This window comes from Primulina huaijiensis, chromosome 6 (genome assembly GCF_012295235.1).
Source record: "Primulina huaijiensis isolate GDHJ02 chromosome 6, ASM1229523v2, whole genome shotgun sequence".
NCBI classification, from domain to species: domain Eukaryota; kingdom Viridiplantae; phylum Streptophyta; class Magnoliopsida; order Lamiales; family Gesneriaceae; genus Primulina; species Primulina huaijiensis.
Window position 1 is genome coordinate 21516150 of NC_133311.1, and position 22145 is coordinate 21538294.

At 36.3% G+C, this 22145-nt stretch overlaps 4 protein-coding genes across 6 annotated transcripts; 2 read left to right on the forward strand and 2 right to left on the reverse strand.

Annotated features, from left to right (window-relative positions):
- The first annotated feature begins 1356 nt into the window (after positions 1-1356).
- On the forward strand, positions 1357-2466 carry LOC140979298 (uncharacterized). Its single transcript, XM_073444642.1, has one exon. The coding sequence runs from the start codon at positions 1680-1682 to the stop codon at positions 2295-2297; it is 618 nt and encodes a 205-aa protein (XP_073300743.1). The 5' UTR covers positions 1357-1679; the 3' UTR covers positions 2298-2466.
- A 2357-nt stretch (positions 2467-4823) lies between these two features.
- LOC140978283 (uncharacterized) lies at positions 4824-14358 on the forward strand. 3 transcript variants are annotated; one of them, XM_073443182.1, is made up of 12 exons: positions 4824-5289; positions 6758-6984; positions 8006-8073; positions 9285-9356; positions 9527-9882; positions 10022-10090; positions 10165-10250; positions 11028-13118; positions 13236-13313; positions 13437-13548; positions 13689-13739; positions 13837-14358. In XM_073443182.1, the coding sequence occupies exons 1-12, from the start codon at positions 4894-4896 to the stop codon at positions 13885-13887; spliced, it is 3657 nt and encodes a 1218-aa protein (XP_073299283.1). In that variant the 5' UTR covers positions 4824-4893; the 3' UTR covers positions 13888-14358. The 3 variants fall into 3 exon arrangements, with proteins under 3 accessions (XP_073299283.1, XP_073299284.1, XP_073299285.1); XM_073443183.1 differs by having other exon boundaries at positions 9530-9882; XM_073443184.1 differs by having other exon boundaries at positions 4824-5226.
- Positions 14359-15812: 1454 nt separating this feature from the next.
- Positions 15813-16685, reverse strand: LOC140978284 (ESCRT-related protein CHMP1B). Its single transcript, XM_073443186.1, has one exon. It carries the CDS (start codon positions 16566-16568, stop codon positions 15957-15959), a length of 612 nt encoding a protein of 203 aa, XP_073299287.1. The 5' UTR covers positions 16569-16685; the 3' UTR covers positions 15813-15956.
- A 699-nt stretch (positions 16686-17384) lies between these two features.
- Positions 17385-22066, reverse strand: LOC140978285 (uncharacterized protein At1g51745-like). Its single transcript, XM_073443187.1, has 5 exons — positions 21832-22066; positions 21707-21762; positions 21202-21535; positions 18999-19918; positions 17385-18743 (listed from the first exon to the last, which is right to left on the reverse strand). Exons 3-5 carry the CDS (start codon positions 21390-21392, stop codon positions 17707-17709), a joined length of 2148 nt encoding a protein of 715 aa, XP_073299288.1. The 5' UTR covers positions 21393-21535; positions 21707-21762; positions 21832-22066; the 3' UTR covers positions 17385-17706.
- Positions 22067-22145: the final 79 nt, after the last annotated feature.

Genomic DNA, 22145 nt, shown 5'->3' on the forward strand with positions numbered 1-22145 from the left:
TTTGCACAAAAAAATTTCTCGGCAACCTTTGCAGTTTAGTTTTGAGGCCACTTTTAAGATTAGGGGAGGGGAGTTCCACTTTGACACCTGGATAATATTTTTTGTTTTTACATAATTTTTTAACGAGGCGTGATATTACAATAATTAACCCTTGGATAAGATCGAGATAGTTTTATTTGTTTTTTTCTTCAATATCTAATATTAAATATAATAAGGTATATTTGGTGATGAACAAAAGGCAAACATACTATTTCAGCCATTTGGCTTGGCTCGCTAAATAATTGGATAGTTATTACGCAAATTTAAAAATAAGTGAGTTATATTTATTCATCATAAATAATTCTCGTCACAATTCATCAATCTTTCATTGTTTCTATAGTTTCCTCTGCATAATATCTAAATCTATAATGTTAACTGAGAGAAGCCTAGGGCAAGTAACCAAAGAACAAAACGTTAGGCAATTAGTTTCCTTGAAATTATTTTCTATGACTACTGATCTCATGTTTAAGGGATAAAACGTGAACCTCATCACAAATTCTTTAATAGTAGGTCTCTACCGTCTCACGAGATCCGTGAGACATGTAAACTCTCTCATATTTATAGTAATAATTTTGGTATAAATTTTCTTTTTTTATGAATTACTCAAATAAGATATCAGTCTTACAAAATTGACTAGTAAAACCATTTCACAAAAGTTTTTGTGATTGTTTAATTGATCGTTCTTTTGGTTTAAACAATCTTATTAATCAGTTCGATAAAATAGCTCGTGTTAGAAAATGATCATAGGAAAGACAAGCATGGACGAATGTAAAATATCTTTAACCAATATTAGTTTATTATTCCCTAGTTCGTTAACCAATTTTCAATCAACTCGTTATACAAGTAATCATCAAATATGAAAAAAAATAAGCCGTCGTCGCTTATATGGACCCGTTTTTAATATGAAAATCGGCTCGATAATTATTGCTCTATGATGTAACCTTATAAACACGTTTAAATCTAGGTTGCGTAGGAGAATAAATTTCAAATATATTTTTGATTTTTTTTGGACATATAAAATTAAAATGAATATCAAATCTACTATTTATCAAGTAATATAATTCCAATAATAATAACAATAAATTTCAAATATATCTAAAACAAATATCATTTAAAATACATCTCTGCATGTGTGAGGGCATCTGCATGTTTAATATTCCGAGTAATAAATAAGCTGTCCGCCAGCTTCGAGAGTGACTTTGCACTGTCAACGATAATCCATAAACTCTGACAGACTCTGTGACGTGGAAGTTGCAGAAATAATAATAATTCACATTAAAATCAACGAATGGAAATGCCAAACCCCATCTGTCTTTGTCTCTTGCCATTTTAAAAAAAAAATTCTTCATTTATAGAAATAGTTTGATGAAAACCAAACCAATCTCCTGGTTTCACTGATACGAGAATTTGAATCCGACTTTTATTCTTGATTGTTCTCTGTTCAGTGTTCTGTACGTTCCTTCTACCATCATTCTTCCGAAACCCTAATTTCACACCATTTTTCTCCCTCTTTATAAAGCAAACCCACTTCGAATTCAATCCCAAGACTCGATCTTTTAATCATTTCCCGAACTCAATATCGAATTAAAACTGACCCGCGTCGAGAAATCATCCAAAAACCGAACTTTTTGATCCAAAGAATGCAAGACCCATCACTGTATTCTCAGATCAGATCACTGATACAGCCGCAGCCACAATTCCCAGATCAAGAACACTTGAAGTGTCCAAGGTGTGATTCCGCAAACACGAAGTTTTGCTACTACAACAACTATAATCTCTCTCAGCCACGCCACTTTTGCAAGAGCTGTAAAAGGTACTGGACTAAAGGCGGAGCGTTAAGGAACATCCCTGTCGGCGGTGGCTCCAGGAAGAACACCAAACGTAGATCCTCCTCCGCTGCCGCCTCACACAACCATCAGAGCAAACGCCCTGCAACATCAGCATCTAATAACATCAAAATACACGATGCATCAGAAATTAAAGAGCTATTGCGTCTCGAGGGGGATAACTGCGTGGGGCAGTTTGCTAACTCGATGGAGGTGAGTGGGGTTTTCAGCTCCCTGTTCCCAATGGGTAGGCAATATGGTAATTTTCTTGATGGAACCAATGGGTCAAGCTTGCAGTTCAAGGACCATTTTGGAGATCCGGGTCCGGGTCATAATATGGATCATCAATTTGGGATGGAAAGTGGGAGTGATAGTAAGAATGGTAATGATAGTTTCTTGGTTAATGGTCGCAATGGATTACGGCTCGCATGATCTTTTGTTAAGTTCTATATTTAACCTTCGTTTTTCTTCCAATTTTCTTTTCAAGAAACTTATTTTCCCCGTATTTTCGAAGTTGTTGATGCAGAATACATACGAGGAATGTAAATTTAGCAATATTAAAATATAAAATGATTTTGTTTTGAAAATATGTTGATGAGGTGTTTGGCATGTCAATTAGTACGCCAGGGGATTTGAATATTGATTGGAGTTGCCTCTTGAGGAACATCGAGATACGGATCGATCCAGTGATGAAAAATCTCATGTTTAGCTGGCTTGAGGATTGTGAGATATTTATTAGTGATTTGTGTGGAATGGGTTGGAAGTTGGAACTCGGGAGATGTGGAAAATCGTAGTATGTGGATTTAAGTATAAATAAACTCATTTTTGTTCCTGAAAGGACAAGACAGACTCAGAACTTTTCCCCACTGTCTAAAATATTTTAATACAACGTATAATATTTACCTTTTTGTATGATTCCCCCTTGGTCTGGTATTGGTCGGTAACGTTCAAATTTTTTAAAATTAAATGGTCAAATTTCTTGAGTATTATATTAATGAGAGATTGGGTTACTTTGATGTAGGGGTGTTCAGTGGTCCAAATCCTCCATTTGACATTATGGTTTAAACAGTTGACTTCAATGTGAGAATCGCCTAATGTAAATGAATGTGTTTTTTTGCAGTATTATTCTATTGATTGTCCTGACTATATAGTTCACCTTTTTACTTTTATTATTATTTTTATTTATAGACGGTTTCACGAGTCAATTTTGTGATATTAATCTTTTATTTAGGTTATCCGTGAAATTTTTTTTACTTTTTATGTCAAAAGCAAGTCTCGTATCAATTATATGGATTTGGTTCAAATTGTGTTGAAAATTTTAAAATATCTCGTGTTACGTCTCATATTTAAAAGAAATAAATCAAGAAAATTATTTGGATTAAAATGATAAAAATATTGATATTTGTTTTTTCTATTTTCCAGATATATACTACTAAGATTTTTCAAATCTGATTAAAAACATCTATAAATAAATGCATAAATGGTCTCTAAAACCGTGTGGTTATTAAGTGACACACCATTACATAAATATTTAAATGATTCGTATTTTGAGTGTTCATGGGATCTTATCTGTTCATGTCTCAAAATCAATATCAATAGCTATCTGTTAATGTCTCAAAATCAATATCACCAACTATTTTTTGGATGAATTTATGGTGGGTTGACTTCTTGACATTTCCCTCCTAATCCGCTGACCAAAATTACAAGCCTATTGACTTTGGAATCGAAACGTTCGATAGTGGTCATCGTCACGTTGGGAAAATTGACCCTAGAGCACATTGATTGGTATAATTCAGTAAAATATATAATATATTTACACACAATGTTTAGTTTTGTATAAATAACTAATATTGTAATTTGTTTTATCGTAAATTTTATAGAGATCGGAAACGAGTTCAAAAAATAAAATACTTTGTTTTAACACGCACAAGCATGCACAAAAATATAAGACTCGGGCTACGGATTCGTGGGAAAAATCTAAATGGATTTTAATTTTTATATATAAGATGCATTATACACAAAATACCCTGCATGCTTTTCTACCTCAAAATTTCAATGGCATCGTATATTTTAAAAACTGAGAAAGTGAGTGAATGTATAAGCACTTTTCTTTTTTGTGTCAACCATGTATATACCAAAAATACCCTCCTCCATCAAACGGACCGCTAATAGTCCATAGTTTAACGAGAGTTTCACTAGATCATTGTGTGTACCTTTTTGTGGCCCATATACTTAATGGGCCGAATTTTACTGTTGTTGGGTCCGAGTGGGCTATCCCAGAATGACCTGAAATATCCAATCCAATCCGATGTCATATTTTAATTTTTATAAATAAATCATATTCCTTTGTCGATGATAATACTATGAGTAGTTTCTTGTGAGACGGTCTCACGAATCTTTATGTGTGAGACGGATCAACTCTACCGAAATTCACAATAAAAAGTAATACTCTTTACATAAAAAGTAATATTTTTTCATAGATGACCCAAATAAGAGATCTGTCTCACAAAATATGACCCATGAGACCGTCTTACATAAGTTTTTGTCTAATAATAATATATTAAAACAGAAAAAGGAAAATCCAATAAAATGGTCCTTCAAGAAACGTTTAATCTCCTGTTTTCGGACTAATTTTCCAAATATATTAAGCCAGAATATTTTATTTGAGATATTTTATTTTTTAATCTCGGTCAACTATTTTTAAAAAAAAATGATCTCCTCAATTATATTTCAAATACACTTGAAGAGATCATTTTCTTAAAAAAAGAGTTGACCAAGATTATTTAACCAATTTTTCCTATTTTATTTGTATTCATCAAAGTAAAATCTCACAATTATAATATTTATTTTGTTTTATAATAAAAATCAGACTAATTAGAAAAATTAACCAAAAAAAAAAATTAAAAATCATAGCTGCTGGGACAAAAAAATTTAAATGCATAATATATATTAAAAAAAAAAAATCAGTGATTTCTTCGACGGCTGTTCCCAGTCATTGTTAAAAATCCCTCCGGGATTCCGAAATTCAATGTACGGCGGCTCTGGAAAGCTTGCCCGCGGCGGCGGCAAGCGGAACATTCACGCCCCTTCAATCAACCGTGATTGTGGCGGCCGCCTTTCTTCGGGAGGCGGCGCAGCCGCCGTCACCAGAGGCCGCGGTGGCGGAGGGGAGTCCGCCTCTGGGCCCACATCTTCTCGGCAAGCGGAGGAGACTTTCAGCCTCCTCACGAGGAATCATCTGAACTTCGCGATGGCATTGAGGCTTGTGCCTGACCTCGTCGAGGAGATCAATCGCGTGGAGGCGATGGGGGGAACAGCGCGTATCAAGTTTGATTACAATGCGAATAATTCCGATGGAAATGTGAGTGTGGATGTTCAATTCTATAGAAGTTTGAGTTTTAATGCTTCTTGTTTATTTTATCAGGTGGACTTGAGTCTTGAGCTGTGTATCGACTCTTTGTTATGGTCAGATTAATACTCTTATCACATTCAGGGTTCTTTATCCATGATTAGGTGTTCGACTGAAAATTTGATATAGTTACATCTTTTTGTCTAGATTGGGTTTTAATGTTGCGGATTCCAATTTGGAACTATAATAGAAATTACAAGTCCTAGTGTACATAGACCGCGTTTGATTTGGTTTGGATACAAAGGCATCTTTTTTATTATTCTATTATTATTGTCAAAGCGTTGGTAATACACTTGAGTCACTATGAATTCAGAAAATTTGAATTCTCCTGGTGGAAAGAGTAGGGAGAACAGGAAAAGTCAAGTGTGAGTTTGTGGGAAAACGGGCACTAAACTGAACTGATTCGGATAAGAAAAAGTAGTTGAACATGCCTTCTAGAATTTGTGGCTTTTATGATGGATATATATCCCAGTCTTGCAACATTATATGACACTGAAATGATTTCATAATTTTCGTGTGAGTTATGAACTTCGAGACAATTCAAGGTTGTCTAAAGCTAAAGCCCCAGATCATTATTTGTTAGTCTTGAGTTCAGAAATCAAGACAATTCAAGGCTGCCTAAAGCCCTAGGTCATGATGATAAGCATATGCTGGCACCCTGAATTATTGTCCTGCGAATGCTGGTCTTTTTCCTTCAATCACTCACCTTTTTTTTTTCTTTACTTGTCTAGTTCCTCATAAAAGTTCAATTGGAGCCAGCCGCCGGGGTATCAAACTCGTTAGTATTCCAATAAAATTGTCAGATTTGTTTTGCTCAGTCCATGGAGTTGATGATAGTTTTTTTTCATAAAGATAAACCGATAATTTTTTCTCATGGTGTAGGAAACTATGCTTCTAGATGACTCTTATGGTCATTTTTTTATCTGCTGATGATTTTCGGGATTTTTTTTATTGTCTTATGTTTTAAAGTGTCTAAATAATTGTCTTTATTTTCATATATATTAAGTGTTATTCTGATAACTGAGAAGACTCTACTGTCAGCAATGCCATGTTTATTTGTTGTAATATATCATTGCTGGTGATATGACTACATAATAGCCTTTGGTCCTTTACTTTGTCTTGCTGTTATTAGCACAATAAATTTGGTCTGCACCTTTCATTTTCAATATTTCCCTCGAATGACATGCCAGAGTAAAATCACTAATTTGCATCTTAGTAATTTCTAAGTATTTCCTATCTGACAGTTTCTCAAGAATCGTATCCTTGGCTGCCTTTCAACCACCTTCTCTCACTTTGCTTGTTGTATTGTGTAACATCAACTTCATAATTATACTCGACAACCCCTTTGCTTTCTCAAATCGAGATGCCTTGTTCTACTTAAAGATTTCTTGTATGAATTGGGGGTTTGTTTTATGTTTTTATTTTTCTTGTAGCATTTTCAAATGAAATTAGACATTTAAACTTATCCTTATTCTGTAACCAGGTTATCACTGTGGGTGATAAGAACTTCAATTTTACATGGTCAAAGGAAATGGGGGAACTTTGCGACATATACGAAGAACGTAAAAATGGCGAAGATGGAAATGGCTTGCTAATAGAATCAGGAGGTGCTTGGCGTAAGCTGAATGTGCAGCGTGTATTGGATGAATCAACTAAAAAGCATGTCAAAATGCGAACTGAAGAAGCTGAGCGTAAGAATAAACAGCGAAAGTATGACTCCTTTTCTCGGACTATTGTGCTATGCATATATTGCATGTTTGTATTTTTAAGTTGTAAATTTTGAGAAGCCTGTCTGGGATTCTGGTATCATCTATATCACCGGATGCATTGAACTGACGTCCAGAATACAGTATGTGTTATTTAGCAATAAATTAATAATGGTGTAAAAAAAATTATGGCATAATTTCCTGGATAGATATAATTCTTATACGTGAATAATCAACGTAGAAAGCCGAAAACAAATATATATTTCCTTTTATCCTTCTTATGCGGTTCTTCTTTCTCTTTTGCTGCAAGGGGTATGAGGTCGATTTTTCAAATGTATGTTAGCATGTTCACATTTGTTAATTCCCTCAAATTATGATCGTCTCTCATTCTAGCATACTTGCATTAAGTGTTCTAAAAAGTAATAATATAAAAAAAATGTAAACTAAAAAACCCCGAAATACACCAAAATAAATTTTGTCTCAAAGCCTTCCTTTCTGTGCGACAAAGGGATAATACTTGACACAATGGCGATCAACACTCTATACAATTTATTATTTTGGGACTTGTGCGTGACGCTCCATCATACTTCACGCATTTTTAGAACCTTGCTTGTACGCATCTAAACTTTTGATTTCATCTCTTATTGACATTGTGTAATCAGTTCACTTGTATTCATGGTGATGTTTTGTTTGATTTGAGAGATGAATATTTTATTAAGACTCTGCTACCCATGTTACACATTAAGTATTATGGGGGTACGACTCCCTGTACATAAACTAATCCTTAATATTTTCCCAGTTCTTCACCATATTGGTTCTTCTTATATATGGGAGACATTTTTTCTGCATATTGTGTTACTGAAGAAATTGAATAAGTGGAGTAACTAGTTTGGATCAGATGATAAAGTCAAGCATTCATGATGATATTATAAGAATCTAACAGAGTTCAGGAGACAATAATGATATTAATTTCAGTTAATATCTTTTAAGTTTTTCATCAAGTCCTTTCTATTTCTTGATAACAGATCCATAGTCTTAGACCATCAGAATTCAAGTATGAAGAATCAAATGAAGGCACTAGCTGCGGCTGAATGTAAGCATTGTAATTTTTATGTCCTCTTTTTAGCTGCCCTTCAATTTCTTGGCAGATAATTTGTTATATGTGCAAGTGCTAAAACCGAATTAGATTTTTATTTAATCCAAATAAGAAATGGCATATTGAATCAGCCATAGTTATAATTTTGTCAGAAATTTTGTGCCTACCAACTTTGAAGGTGGTTAAGTTGCATTCACATAAGTCTCATAAGCTAATTTATATCGATTGGTGGAGCCTTTATGCATGCTGTATTTGCTTATTTGGATTTGTCAATTTCCAAAGTTCAAGCCCTCCACTCAAATAAGAATTTCTTTGCCCCATTTGTAACAAAAAAAAATGTATCTCCAGCTTTTCAATTCAAACGATATGATTACATATGTGAGGCTTTGTAGAAGGGACACTGCATTTACATATCATACACCTATCAACCCAACACATATCTGTCTCTAGCGTCTTTATTTCAGTGGGACTTTTGACATATGTGATGCTTTATGAGCGGCAATCATTGATGACAAAGGAAATTTGATACCCAGGAAGCAGGGCACTGTCAACTGATGAACTCAAACCTGAAAATCCGTCCGGAGCAGTGGACTGTGGTCTGCTAAAACAAACCGATCCATCCCTGTTACCCCATAGTAAATTTTAAAAATGTATATATTTTATTTTTAAAATATCTTCTCTTTACATTTTTAATATTTTTGTATATATGTTAAAGAAATTACTTATTAGTTACTATTTTTATTAAAAAACTTCCTATTATTTTATATAGTTTCTTATTTAAAAATAACCCGAAAAAACCCGGCTAACCTGAACCCAACCTGTTGAAATCGATTATTAATCGGGCGAGTTATCTTTATCTCAATGCTTCCCGAAAATAAACCAGGTGGACTAAAGTTACCTCAAAACCAGACCCTTCCAGCAGTTTACACTTTAGCCCCACCTCTATGTCCTCGCTTTTGCAACTTCTGCATCTTCACCCTGTTTTGCAACCTCGTTTTCATGATGCATACAGTTAAGAGTTGTAAAGAAACTCAGTTCTAAGAAATTTCCTCATTTTGCTATTAACATTACGTGTGTGGGGCATGCTATTATCACGATCATTATAACCCTTTCTAAACACAACTTTTTTGGCAAAAGCAGTTTCGCTCCATAAGTTTTTCATATCCAAATGCACCTTTAAACCAAGTCCGCCCTAATTTTATTTTCAGCTAATTCATGGAGAATGCCTTTTAAAAGGAAAGAGCCTCCGTTCAAAAAGTCAAAACCTGAAGCCTATGCTGGTGAGTGGGATAATGATTTTGATGAATTCTTTTTTTGCCAGAATTATTTTGTCTCCATTTGCATATCAGACGAAATGATTTTAGATTCCTAAAACGACTTGGGGCTTGACTTTTTGGTAAATACTAATTTTCTCCGTTGGTTTTTTTGCTTGAATTGACCATCACAATAGCAGGTGGACCTCCTAAATCTGTCTATAAATCCAGTTTGTCGGCACCAAATCCATCAAAGAATAGACCCTCCACTGGTTCATCATTATCTTCTCATACAGAGCAATATGGTGCTCCAGCTCACACATCTGGAAGCAGCAATCCCACGAAGGGAAATGCCATTGTGTCTGATGCTACACCCTCTCAAGCATCAAGTAAAGCTACCAGTTTAGACGAAGAAATGTCTAGTAGGATGGCAAATAATACTGTTCTCAATAAACCAGTTCAAAATCAGAATGTGGTTGCTAAACATTTTGATTTGAGAAGTTTCGTTGTTTCTCTTCTGATGGAGCATAATGCAGACGGAATGAGTCTAAAGGTTAGGGCATATGGCATGAAAAACGGGGAGGCGGGTGCTAATTGTAGGGGTACTGGGAATGTTTTTCATTTTCAAACTGTGCTAAATTTACTTTTTGTGAAACTTTTAGAATAATGCTATTGAATATTTTCTTCATCAGGCATTGGAGAAAGCTATTGGAGAAGCTATGCCCAACTCTGCACGGAAAATCCAGCCAATTCTGAAGCAAGTACGCATCGATATTTTTTAAAAAATTGTTTGCATGAGTCTTGAGCAGATTATGCTTATTCAGTGTACTGGCAGATTGCAAGTTTTAAAGCTCCTGGAAGATATTACTTGAAACCTGGAGTCACAGAAAACTTCAAGAAGACTTCTTCTGAAAGTGGAAGGTATACCTGGTTCTATCAGGCTTCTCTCTGAACTGAATTCTTGTGCTTATTTATTTAGGGTTCTTTTTTATTCTTGTAACTCGTGAAACATATTGATATATGCAGGATAATAGCTTAGGTATGCATGTGATAACTTATTCAGGTTGGTACATTGTCATTGTGGAATTAGAATTGTAGGCTTGAGGTGCTTGGGATGTGATTAAATAACCTTCCTCATACGATGTAGTCCTTGTGCGGTGAGGTTTTTCCTCCACCTACTCTTCCCTGCCTTCTTCTCTTTATTTTTATACTTTAGACAGTAGTTTAAAGATCCATATGCTGGAAAGAGTAAAAAATGATAATCCTAGAGTTTGTTGCTGTACTTACTTCAGTGAGAAACTGAAATGACAGCTGATCTAGATTACACGAGCATCACTAGCATCAAGATCGAGTACTAACTTTTTCTGCCTTGTCATTGTGATAATAGTTTCCCATGGAAAGACTATCTGTTGATCTAAGTTTTTTTTTATTTGATCCTCAACACAAGTACAAATCAATAGAGTATTTGGGCAACGAGATAGAAAAACGTGAAATAAGGAATAGGAGCCAGGAAGAAAGACACAAATTGACTTTTTGGGAAGTCTGCATTTTTAGCATGTACTTGCATTAATGTTATTCACATTAACTTTGTGTGAAGGCCTTCTTTTTTGCCTTATTTACTCCATCTACTACATCTTGTTCTGTAGTCTGTATTGGTGGACCGTGCTTTCTATCAGAATCTAATGTGTTTTTCCTCAGTTCCCCAGAAATCGTTGGAAATCAATCACCTGCAACTAATAACTTTGGCCGACTTCCTGATCTAGATCCTAAATTTTCCTTGCGAATTCCCATTAATGAATTGGAGGAACAGGCTCAGTTGAACTCTATGTGTGGAAATGCATCAGACACAAAAGAGAAAATTGACATCCCTCTCAATTCACCGGATCATTCTAGTGGCAAGAAAGTTTCAGATGATAATGAAGGGCGGGCTGTTAGCTCTAGCGACTGTGGAAGTGACAGTGATAGTGAAAGTAATAGCAGTGATAGTGGAAGTGGTAGTGAAAGTAATAGCAGAGAAAAAAGAAGTCCTGTGGGAAGTCGCAGTGGGAGTAGCAGTGATAGTGAAAGTGACGTATCTTCCAGCAGCAAGCAGGCACCTGATGAAGATGTAGATATCATGACAAGTGATGATGCCAAAGAACCCGAGTCCGAGCCTCTCTCAAAATCTCCTGCTCAGTCGAGGCCTCTAGAAATTGAACTTCTTGATATAGGACATTATGAAAAGCAAGATGATTGGGTTTCTGATGTAGCTGAGATTGAGAATGACAATCCTGAAGATGACCTTGAAACTGAAAGGGCCACATGTAGTTATTTGTTTTCTAATGAAGAAGGTGAAGATACGAAACCATCATCACCATATCATGATAAGTACTATAAGAACCAAGGCAATGACAGTGTGATTAAAGATGGCTTCAAGCATGGGGAGCCTGATAGTTACGCAAGATCATCCAAATCTAAAAGGCAATCTAATGAATGTCATTTTGTTGATAGGGCTTATAGTAGTAAGAGGTTGAAAGACACGAATTTGAGTCAACCATTTTCTGGGACCATGACCTCTCTTTTCGGCGAGAGTCCTCAAAATTCATCTCCTGATGAACTTCTGAAAAGCTCCCTTGAGGCACCTATCAATCAAATGTCTGTCAGAGATGCAGGTCATGGTAATTGTGACCCTAACCTTCAAGTAGGCTTTAACCAAGGAATACAATCTGGGTCTTTTTCTGAATCTCGGGTGCCAGGTCAAAGATCCTCTGATGTTGTTGGAGGGGCTGAGGTCCATTCTAATGGAAAGAGACCTGGTAAACAAGACGGTTTGGGTTGTGGTGTTGAGGAGTCCGAAAGAGGCCTTCAAACCAGCGGAAGACTTTGGATGCAGAATCCGATAAATATGGAGACACTACATGAAGATGGTGATACTGGTGACAAACAGATGATTCCAGCAGAATCAATTTCCAGAAAACCAAAGATTATGGTGAAGGCAACGGATGCTGGACTACATTCTAAAACACAAACGAGTTACTCTCCCAAAGATAACAACACCAATACTGTGGACAGGTCTCTGGTAATGAATGGTCGCTACAATAAACTTCAAAGAGAGCTTTCAGAATTGGAGTTGGGTGAGTTTCGTGAGCCCTTACCCGATGAAATACCAGGGCCAAAGAAGCAATTTGAAAAGAAGGGTAAACATAGACAATTAGAAAAAAAATCAGCTGATTCAGATTACTGGAACTCAGATTCAAATAGAGGCCCCTCTAAAAAGATCACTCCAGGCTCAAGAAAACTTTCTCCACAGAATTCTGAAATTGTGATATCTGGAATTTCAGATGGATTATCAAAGCCAAAGCCTCCAGAAAATAATGTCAATGATCCTTCAAAACATCAACTCAGAGAAACTAGACGTCTGCCACAGCAGCATCAGTCACCAGCAGGTCCTACTGAGTTTGTCCCTAATCATAGTAAAATTCCTGAAATAAGTAGAAGTAGAAATGCAGAACCTGAAACTCAGAGGATAAACTCGGAAGCTAATGGTTACAAAAAAGTTTCTGTTAATGCAACAGATCAGCAGCATGGCCTCAAACGAACAGTTGTTTCCCAGACCAAGAATGAGTTTAAAAAACCGGAGCCCAATATGATGGGTAGCTCAAATTATGGACAGAAAGACAAATTTTTAGGGGGGAGCAACAATGGCATTCAGAAGAGGACAGAATCTTTCTCAGATGAGAAAAGTTGTTCATATGCAAAGTACGAGAAGGAGGAACCTGAATTGAAGAGTCCAATAAAGGATCTCTCTCAGTAAGTTTATTAACACGATGTATTTGATGAACAAATGCTTTGATAAGCTCTATTTTCGTGTTACAAAACAACTTGATTTTGGGGTTCTCAATTAATTATATGCCATTCCATCTTTAGGTATAAAAAATACGTGAAGGAATTTCAAGAGAAGTACGAGAGCTACTGCTCCTTAAACAATATCTTGGAGTCATACAGGTAATGTCGACCTTGGTTAATTCACTTTCTAATATTTGTGCATTTTGATTGTCTTTTAGATAAAATTGTCGCATTATAAGCCCGTCAAATCAGTAATCTAATTTGCGTTGCTGATGTAATTAGAGATGAGTTCAGTAACCTTGGAAATGAGCTTGAAACTTACCGAGGAAGGGATAATAAGAGATACCAAGACATCTTGGAACAGATACAGTCATCATTTCGTCAGTGTGGAGAGGTACTTTAGTGTTATTTTCGTTTAGTTATCACTTATTCATAGGCGTGCTTTTGTCGAATAAAGCTTGCTGTGTTATTGATGTTTTACCATTTTGAATTTCATTCATTTTTATATGATCGGTTTAACATGTGATATTGCAGAAACATAAACAATTCAAGAAAATTTTCATCGTGCTTCATGAAGAATTGAGGGTGACTATTCCTCTTGGTCTTTCCTAATGTCAACGTAACTTTTATCTGCCACTCTTATTTCTCACTAATACGAGTCCATGAACACATTTTTGAGCAGCATTTGAAGCAGAGAATTAAAAACTTTGCTGCCTCGTATACTAGAGACTGATTTCTTCACAACTCATGCATCACTGCATTTACATCAGTGTGACAACATTGTTACATGGTAAGATCTGCTGGTCCCATGTAGGCTTCATTATGGATCTCATAGAACCAACCACTGAAGAGTTGTACTTCACTATTCATCTACTATACCAGTTGCTTGCCAAATACGTGTATCTGGACGAAGTTTAGATCCATCACATGTGTAATATATAACTGTACAGTATCCTTTTTTGCCTAAAAAAGACATTCTTGTGGTTCTCGTAAGGCAGAATTACCTTTGAATATTAAATTTATTTTCATGAGTGTCAATTGTTGCTTAGCAGTGTGCATTGCCACAATTTTGATTTTTCTTTTTCGGTTGTACAGTCTCGCTATAGGAGCTTTCAAATGTGTACATTTTCAAAGTTTATACGTGATTTGTGAATGTTGAAGTTTTGAGCGTTCATTTACAATGGATTTTTATGATTTAGCTTAACTCGTGTCTGTAAGATTTTGAGTCGTCTCTATTTCTTGAACAATAATAGTAAGGGAACAATCACTGTTTCAAAATTGTCATAAACATGACATCATTCTCTTCCTGAGCCCTGAGGATTGACACAGTTCATACTTGCAAATTTTGATTGTGCTGTCCAAATTCAGATCTTTATTCACCCTTAAATCCAAGCCCCACTCGTATCTTAATAATAAATAATACCAGACGTATTAGAGGATACACGGAACTGAAGCAGGGAACGAGTTGGCGTATCATACAAGAATCCACGAGTAATTCTTAAATTTCTTTGATCTGTGAGGCACTTGAAACAACATAAAAATCACTCGCACGAGATTTGCGTGCAAAAGAACAATTCTGGGAGCCGTTGAGACTTTATTTCTATAAAAAGTACCTTTTTTTATTATTCTACGCGGTGTATATTGTTTTAAAAAAAAATTACGCAGATATTAGCAACGACAAACGGAGAAATCCGGTTCTTGTTTTGATGAAACGAGGAAAATTTTGAGGATGTCTGGATTAGCCCGGTGAGGTAAAAACCCCCTCATCCAAGTAATATACATTTATCATTAAAAAAAGGTGAGATTTTAATGTATAAACTGTTCTAAAAATTAGTAAAAGAACATTTTACTCAGAAAGGAGACATTGTGGGAAAATATGCTTCAATTTCTTTCCATAAAAAAATAGAATCTCACAAAGTGATGAGAGCACAACATTTTATCGATAGTGAAAGAGTATGTATAGAGCTATTAAAAACGGAAAATGTTAAATCGAATTAACTAAACTATTAAATGTTCTTGAATGAGCATGAAAACATCCAAAAATGACTTGGAATGCTGATAAGAGTGAAGTACCTTGGTCAAATTCATTCACTTCAGAGGGTTTTTTTTGTGTCCGACAATCAAAAATTTAATCTACACAAAAGAAATCTCTACAATGGACATCGGGTGTTTGAGGTCATCTCGGGTAAAACCAAATATGATAGGTGGAATCAGAATGAGAGGTAAAATTTCATTCACAGAAGCTAAATTAGTAACCGACGAAAAAAAGCATCCCATTACCAAAGCACTGTAGCTGTCCTGTTGATTCTAAATCACATCTCAATAAAACTTAAAAATACTTCAGTCTTCAATGAAACAAGAGAACTCAAAGAAACCTTCTAGAAGTGGACATCAAAATCGACATAGATCCATGATCATAATTTAACTGTAATCCACACTCAACAATTCAATACTAGAAGTCAAGGTGGAAAACGAACAAAAGAACAACTCCATACATCGTAGGCTATGGGCCAGTTGGGATGAAAGGTGAAATCTTTTCATTCTAGACATTCCTCAATGGACTAGCCCAACTCTATACTAGCAATAGACAATCAAAATATATAGATTCATAAGGAATAATTAGATAAGCAACATGAGAAACCCTAAGGCATATAGTAAAAACACAATCCCCATTAATGGAGTCGAATTTATACAAAAATTCCAAGTTTTTGCAGAAGTTCAGAACTTAGTACCACACCACACAATGATAGTATTTGAAAATATAAAGCTTCAGCATCAAGCATGCCTGAATATACCAGAATTTCACCCGCGTGCCTTGAGCTCAGCCAAACGCCTGGAGAGATCATCTTCATCCACCTTTTCACTATTCTTCACAGCCACGGCGTGGGCTGCAGGCTGAGGCAGGCCAACAGACACTTCAAGCCCATAATCATCAGCCACTTGTTGCATCAAGCTATTGACCTCGGTTTCAGGTGTAGAGAGAGACGTGCTTCCCGACATAGAGCTCTCCATAAACTCCGCCTGCACTTCCATGTTCACAAACTGTCGCTCGAATTGATCCATGGTCTCAGACATTTTCTGTAAGTTCCCTGTCGAAAGGGACGATTCCAGCGATTTCACGATACTGCCCATGGATTTACTTATGGTTTGCATCTTGGCTTGTGTGTCCAGGCGTGAGACGACAGCGTCTAGGCGCGAGGCAAGGCGGAGATAATTCATCTGCTCGTTACGCTTGCGGATCGAATTCTCGGCGTAGATACGAGCGCCATCAATGTTGCCTTTCTCGATCGCCTTTTTGACCTTCAATTTCTCGGTTTTTTCCTCCTTTTCACACTTTCGGGCCTGGCGTTGGAGACTTTTCGAGGTGAATTTCAGATCCATGATCTGCTGCATCAGCTTCTCCGTGTTACCCATGGCGATTTTCGGATTCAGACTGGGAAAATTCTAGAGAGAGGAGTTGGTTTGAATGATCAATCGGATTTGTTTTGAGGACTTGGAGAAAAAGTGAGTAGGGCTTCTTTCATGATAATTCTTCCTCATTTTATATGCTGCGATATATTGAGTCTTCTTTTTTTTTTTTTCCAATCACAAATTAGAATTTTATTTTATTTTAATCAACAGATGCCTCTTTGGATTAAAATATTAGAAATCAAGAGAAAATATTAAATTTAAATCCAATTTATATCCCATTTTAAAATGTTTGAAATTAATGTAAATTGAAATCCAAGCTTCAAATTTATTCATAATCATAACATATTCTCGCTAGTTTCGAGATCGATTACATGAATATTAGTCTCCAAACCAAACAATTTTTAACACATGTCATCTCTTAAACCAATATCTAATATAACATCCTTAACAACCTCAATCCAAGTTTTAATGGTCTACCTTTCTTATTTATTTCAATAACCTGTCAATCTGAAATATGTCGGATTAGAACATTGTTTGTCTCCTCTTCACATAACCAAACCATATTAGACGTCAATCTCTAATCTTATCCTCTATCGAAGCTACATCTAAATAACTCTTGATCTTTTCATTCTTAATTCTATCTTTGTATGTTTTCGAACACATCCATCTTTATATATATATATCTATGCTATCACCATCTCATGTATATTTAGTCGTGTAGTAGCTTAAAATTTCAGTCATCAAACATAGCTGGTTCAAGGTTCAAGTTTCTGGAACATTAATCTGATCAGCACACATTCGATATTTAAAAATCTTTCAAAGAGTGAAAAAAAACTACATACTGGATTCAACAGTGAATATTTCTAAAAATCTTTGACTTGGTAACTAATTTTCACTATATATACATATGCAATGTTAATATTCAAGTCTGTCCCCCCACTGATCTCAATCTGGTTCTCACTGACAAATAAAATAACAGTTGCCCCAGTTTTAATTTCATGCAAAGGCAGGGCAGTATGTATAAAATTAGCATTCTGTGCATCAAGAATGCTGAAAATGTCTTAACCAAAGATGGACACAAATCTGCCAACACAACCATCATAATTCATATATTCTCCGTTGCAATCAGCCGAGCCGCTGGTCATGTCGAGCTATTCATGGCCGTCATGATTCTACTGAAAACTACGTTCAAAGGGATACAAGCTATACAAGGGCACTTCAGTTTTTCAACTACCGGTTGTCTCTTTTCTTTGCCTCTCCGAGAACTGGTCAGGGAAGACAACTTTCTAATCTTCTTTGACAAGAGCGCATTTTGCCTCGACCTTGGAGATTTCGTCGGTGAGCTGCGAGCCTGTAAATGGTTACGTTTACTCATGGCTATTCCACGTGGCCTCTTCCCATAAACCATATCTACATCACGATAATCAGATGTGTCCAACTCCCAGCTTCTGCCGTGACATTTGACCATCCTAATTTGATCATTATACATACCACCATTTAGCTTCTCGATTGCAAGCGGATGGCCTATAACAGGCCTGCCATTTAGCCTGCTCATGAGAGAAATATAAGGAACACACTGAGGCCGGTAGCTACCTTTTGCCTCTACAGGCACGTCATACAAGCCAGAACTGGAAATATGGTGTCTAAGAGAAAACTCTGGGGTGTCGTACTTTGGGTTAAGCATGAAACGCGACTGACGATAGGGAAGTGACCTTTGAGGAACCATCAGCTCAGGAGTTGATCCCCTAGCACTAGAATCTTTCCAGGTGCTCCAACTCCACCTATGAGAGATTTCGACTTGTGTTTCTGCTGGAGGCATGTTATTTGAATTACAACTGTAGCTTTCTGTCATGAGAGTGCCACAGAGACGGTTAAAATCTGCTTTTCTATTAGAACCAACTAAAAAGCTGTCACCGTCAACACCCGCAACAGCCTCAATATCTGCATCCATTTTCCTTGACCTAGAGTTTCTCTTCCCTTTCAACTGCCATTGAGAGGCACCTTTATCTATGCTCTGGCTGATATAATGAATATAAGCAGCACCTGTGCTGGTAGAACCAGATTCATTGTGCACTTCGTCCCCCAAAGATGGTTTTTCTACCTGACGACTTTGGCTAGATTCTGCTGCCGCACCAATCCTTGCCTTCTGTGAGTCCGCAGAAACAATTTTGGAGAAGCCTGAGATAGTAAAATTTACACAAGTATATTAAACAAAACATATTAATGATACAAACATTCTCGAAAAAGAATACGAGCAGCAAAGAACATAAAATTGTAATATCCAAATTTGACAATAACATTTGCCAAAGCACTAAGAAATTTCTACCGTAATTTCAAACAGTGGAACACCGAAATTAAGATGTATAAACATAAAGAAAATAATAGGTTACACTTGCAACAACCTTTATCCAGTCATATATGCATGACACTAACCTTGAGTGACAAGGGGCACATGAAACAATCCTTCCAGAGAATCATTCTCCAGGGTTATACAGCCAGCTTCGTTCTCCTTCAGTTTGCATATAACTGAAGTATTGTTAAAATGCTTAGATGTGTTTAATGATATTCCATTCTCACATGAAACTGTCATACTGCCTGATTTATTAATAACTAATGAGTGGTTTTTCTTCAATTCGTAAGATTCTAATCCTGAAACCCTACAGTCCAATGCTCCCAGAAAGCATGATTCATTTGGAGAGGATGATGCATAAACACGGACAGGCAACCTTGGAGTACTCTCCAAAACTTTTGTCAAAGCACGGCGGCGATTTTTTTTCTTCAAGAATTCATGAACATGATCTACCAGAGATCTTTTCCTTTTCAAAGATGACCCCATGCCTAATCCTAGGTCCTCAAGTCCTTTCATACGTCTTGCACCTTCTGTTCCATCATCCTCCGAATCATTTGGAGTTCTCCACCGCCTAGCTCCTTCCTTAGCTACATCCACAAGATCTGATTTCACAAATGATAAACCAGTCCGGGATTCCTCTTGGATGGAATCTTCACTTTCTTCAGTCGAACAACTCAAATCTAATACTAATAGATCACAACTACTCAAATTTCCATCAATATAATCATTGCTTTCCCGATTAGTATGAAATGAAGAAGGTGATTCATCAACACGAGGATGCTCCCCACATGTATCTGGTCTGTCAGAGAAGTGTGGATGCTCTTTTCCAAGACGAGCACTTTCAAGCTCAAGAGCGTGAATGATGGCATCTTCTCTTCGAGCATATTTGGCATCTTTTTTAGACGGATGAGATGCAACAGCCTTAGCTTTCTCAATGCAATCATCATACTCCCCACAGCGAAAAGCTTTAACTCTTTTTGATCTCTCAAGATTATACCAGTCCCTGAAAGAGCATCCACAATAATTTTGATCAAATAAATCATAGCACAAGAAAAATAACGCCAATTTTTTTGGGGACGAGAAATTAGAAATTCAGCTTAAAAGTGAAGAATAAGCGAAACACAATATTTGGTATCCAATCATCACAGAAAGAACCTTTGCATTGGAACAACTTATACTGACAACCAGGTCACCCAGATGAGAGAAAAAAAGAGTAAGATTGAGGTAAGTTAAGGATGTTTCAATCATCCATTTCTAGTTCGAGTATTTTCTCAAATAGCTATGAAGTACTCGTAGTTGCTTCTTATAACACTATTTTATCCAGGCCTTTCTTCCACTTCATGGATCCGATTTTTCAAGAGTCCCAACAACTGATGAAGATATACTTATGGCAGCATAGTTTTCATGGTCAACCATAGACAAGAAATTTATATTTTCTTAATATACTTAAACTCATAGAACAATATTGTAAAAACAAATGTGCTTACTACAGTCATTATTCAGTCAAGCTGAACTATAATAGGATATGCAACAGAGAATATCACCAACTTAAGGTGTTGAAGAACCGAAATTATGAGCATTCAAGTGACAAATAAATAGTACTCAAACAAGGGCCAGGGCCAAAAAAAACTATTTCCTTTATAATCCAGATCACTTTTTTATCATCATCAAAACTGGAATAATTATGAAATTTTAATGGGTGGTAAAAAAAGAACGACAGAAGACGCAGCAGCATCGATTTTGCGGGAATAAAAAACAATTTTGACGCACAAAGACAACACCTACACACCAAATATAAAATCAAACCTGATTCGGAAAATAAATCAGAAATCGAAAACAGCTGTTGAGTTTTAAGTGTATTCACAACACTTAGCTTGTTTTTATGATTTCAGAGCAACATCTTGCAACAGTTGGCGTGATCTATTATAAGTATATGCAGATTCTCACCTCCACAATGAAAAGATTGAGAAAAAAAACTGAATAACGACACATTGAGATTCTCAGCGCCGGTGATTGAGAAGACCAGGAAAACACTAAAGTCACAATGTTCCAAAATGACAAACTGGAAGTTCGAAATTTATATAATGACCGTTGCTCCACTTTTCCACATGAACAATCGTCGTAAACAGATAAAATGGCTCAAGCCCGCAAACTGTCTAAACATCATGATTATCTGGTACATATTCTGTGATATAGATTAATATGTCGCAACATTTCAGTTCTGTAACCTGCTAGAGTTAGAAACGTAATCATGCAAATTAAAGAAATAACCAAAATAATACTTACACACTTGCATCCTCCCTCCCAAGAAGTTTTACAGGGGTCCCCAGTCTTGGCATCGACAAAGAATTCTCAGGTACCTCATCCGAACCTAGAATTCGGCCAGGCCACCACGACCCATTCCTCCGTCTAACCCAAACCAACCCACCAACTGATGGGTCAATGCCCTCGCTGGGGCCAATGCCAGAACCACCCATTTCCACACCACAACCAAATGGGATTTTTGATTCAAAACCCAGCAATCCAAAAGAAAGAAAACACAAATAGTTTTCACATAATTTATTTCAAGTTAGCATTTTGGTCACCCACAGAAATCCTCCAGGAAGATTCATCAACCCTCCTGCGCCAGAATGCAAATTTTCATCAACACTTATAAAAAAAACACCGACAAAGAGAATAGGATACAACAAAATTAAAATGAAAACACAACGCACAAAGATGCAAGAACCTAAAAACCAAACCAAAAAGAGTCAGATCACACAACCAAATAAAATTAAATAAAAAAACATACCTCTAACGCATGATGTGTCAACAAGAGAATCAGAATGAGATCAGCTACAAAAAATTCTGCAAAAGATATTCCTTTTTCAGTTTCTTTTCCTCATTTCCGCTTGAGCTAAAACTCAACAACCGTACCATTACAAAGGACTTCCACAGTGCGTTCTCCACGTTTCTTTAAGCGGTGGCTATTTTACAAGCTAACCACTGGATTTTGGAGCAAAAAAGAGCACAAGAAATGGTAGAAAAATCAAGTGTATGCACATGTACACGCTCGTGTGTGTGCAATAGTGATGTGCCTTTGGCAACAATGAGAGAAACCCTCTGCCTTCAAACTTCAAAGAGAGAGTGAGAGGCCTGTAAAGGAAGTGAGATTTTCTTGAAATTAGTCTTATGAAGAAATTACTGATTTTAATGCACCTTTGTAGTTGAGTCGTGAAATAATTGTCGGT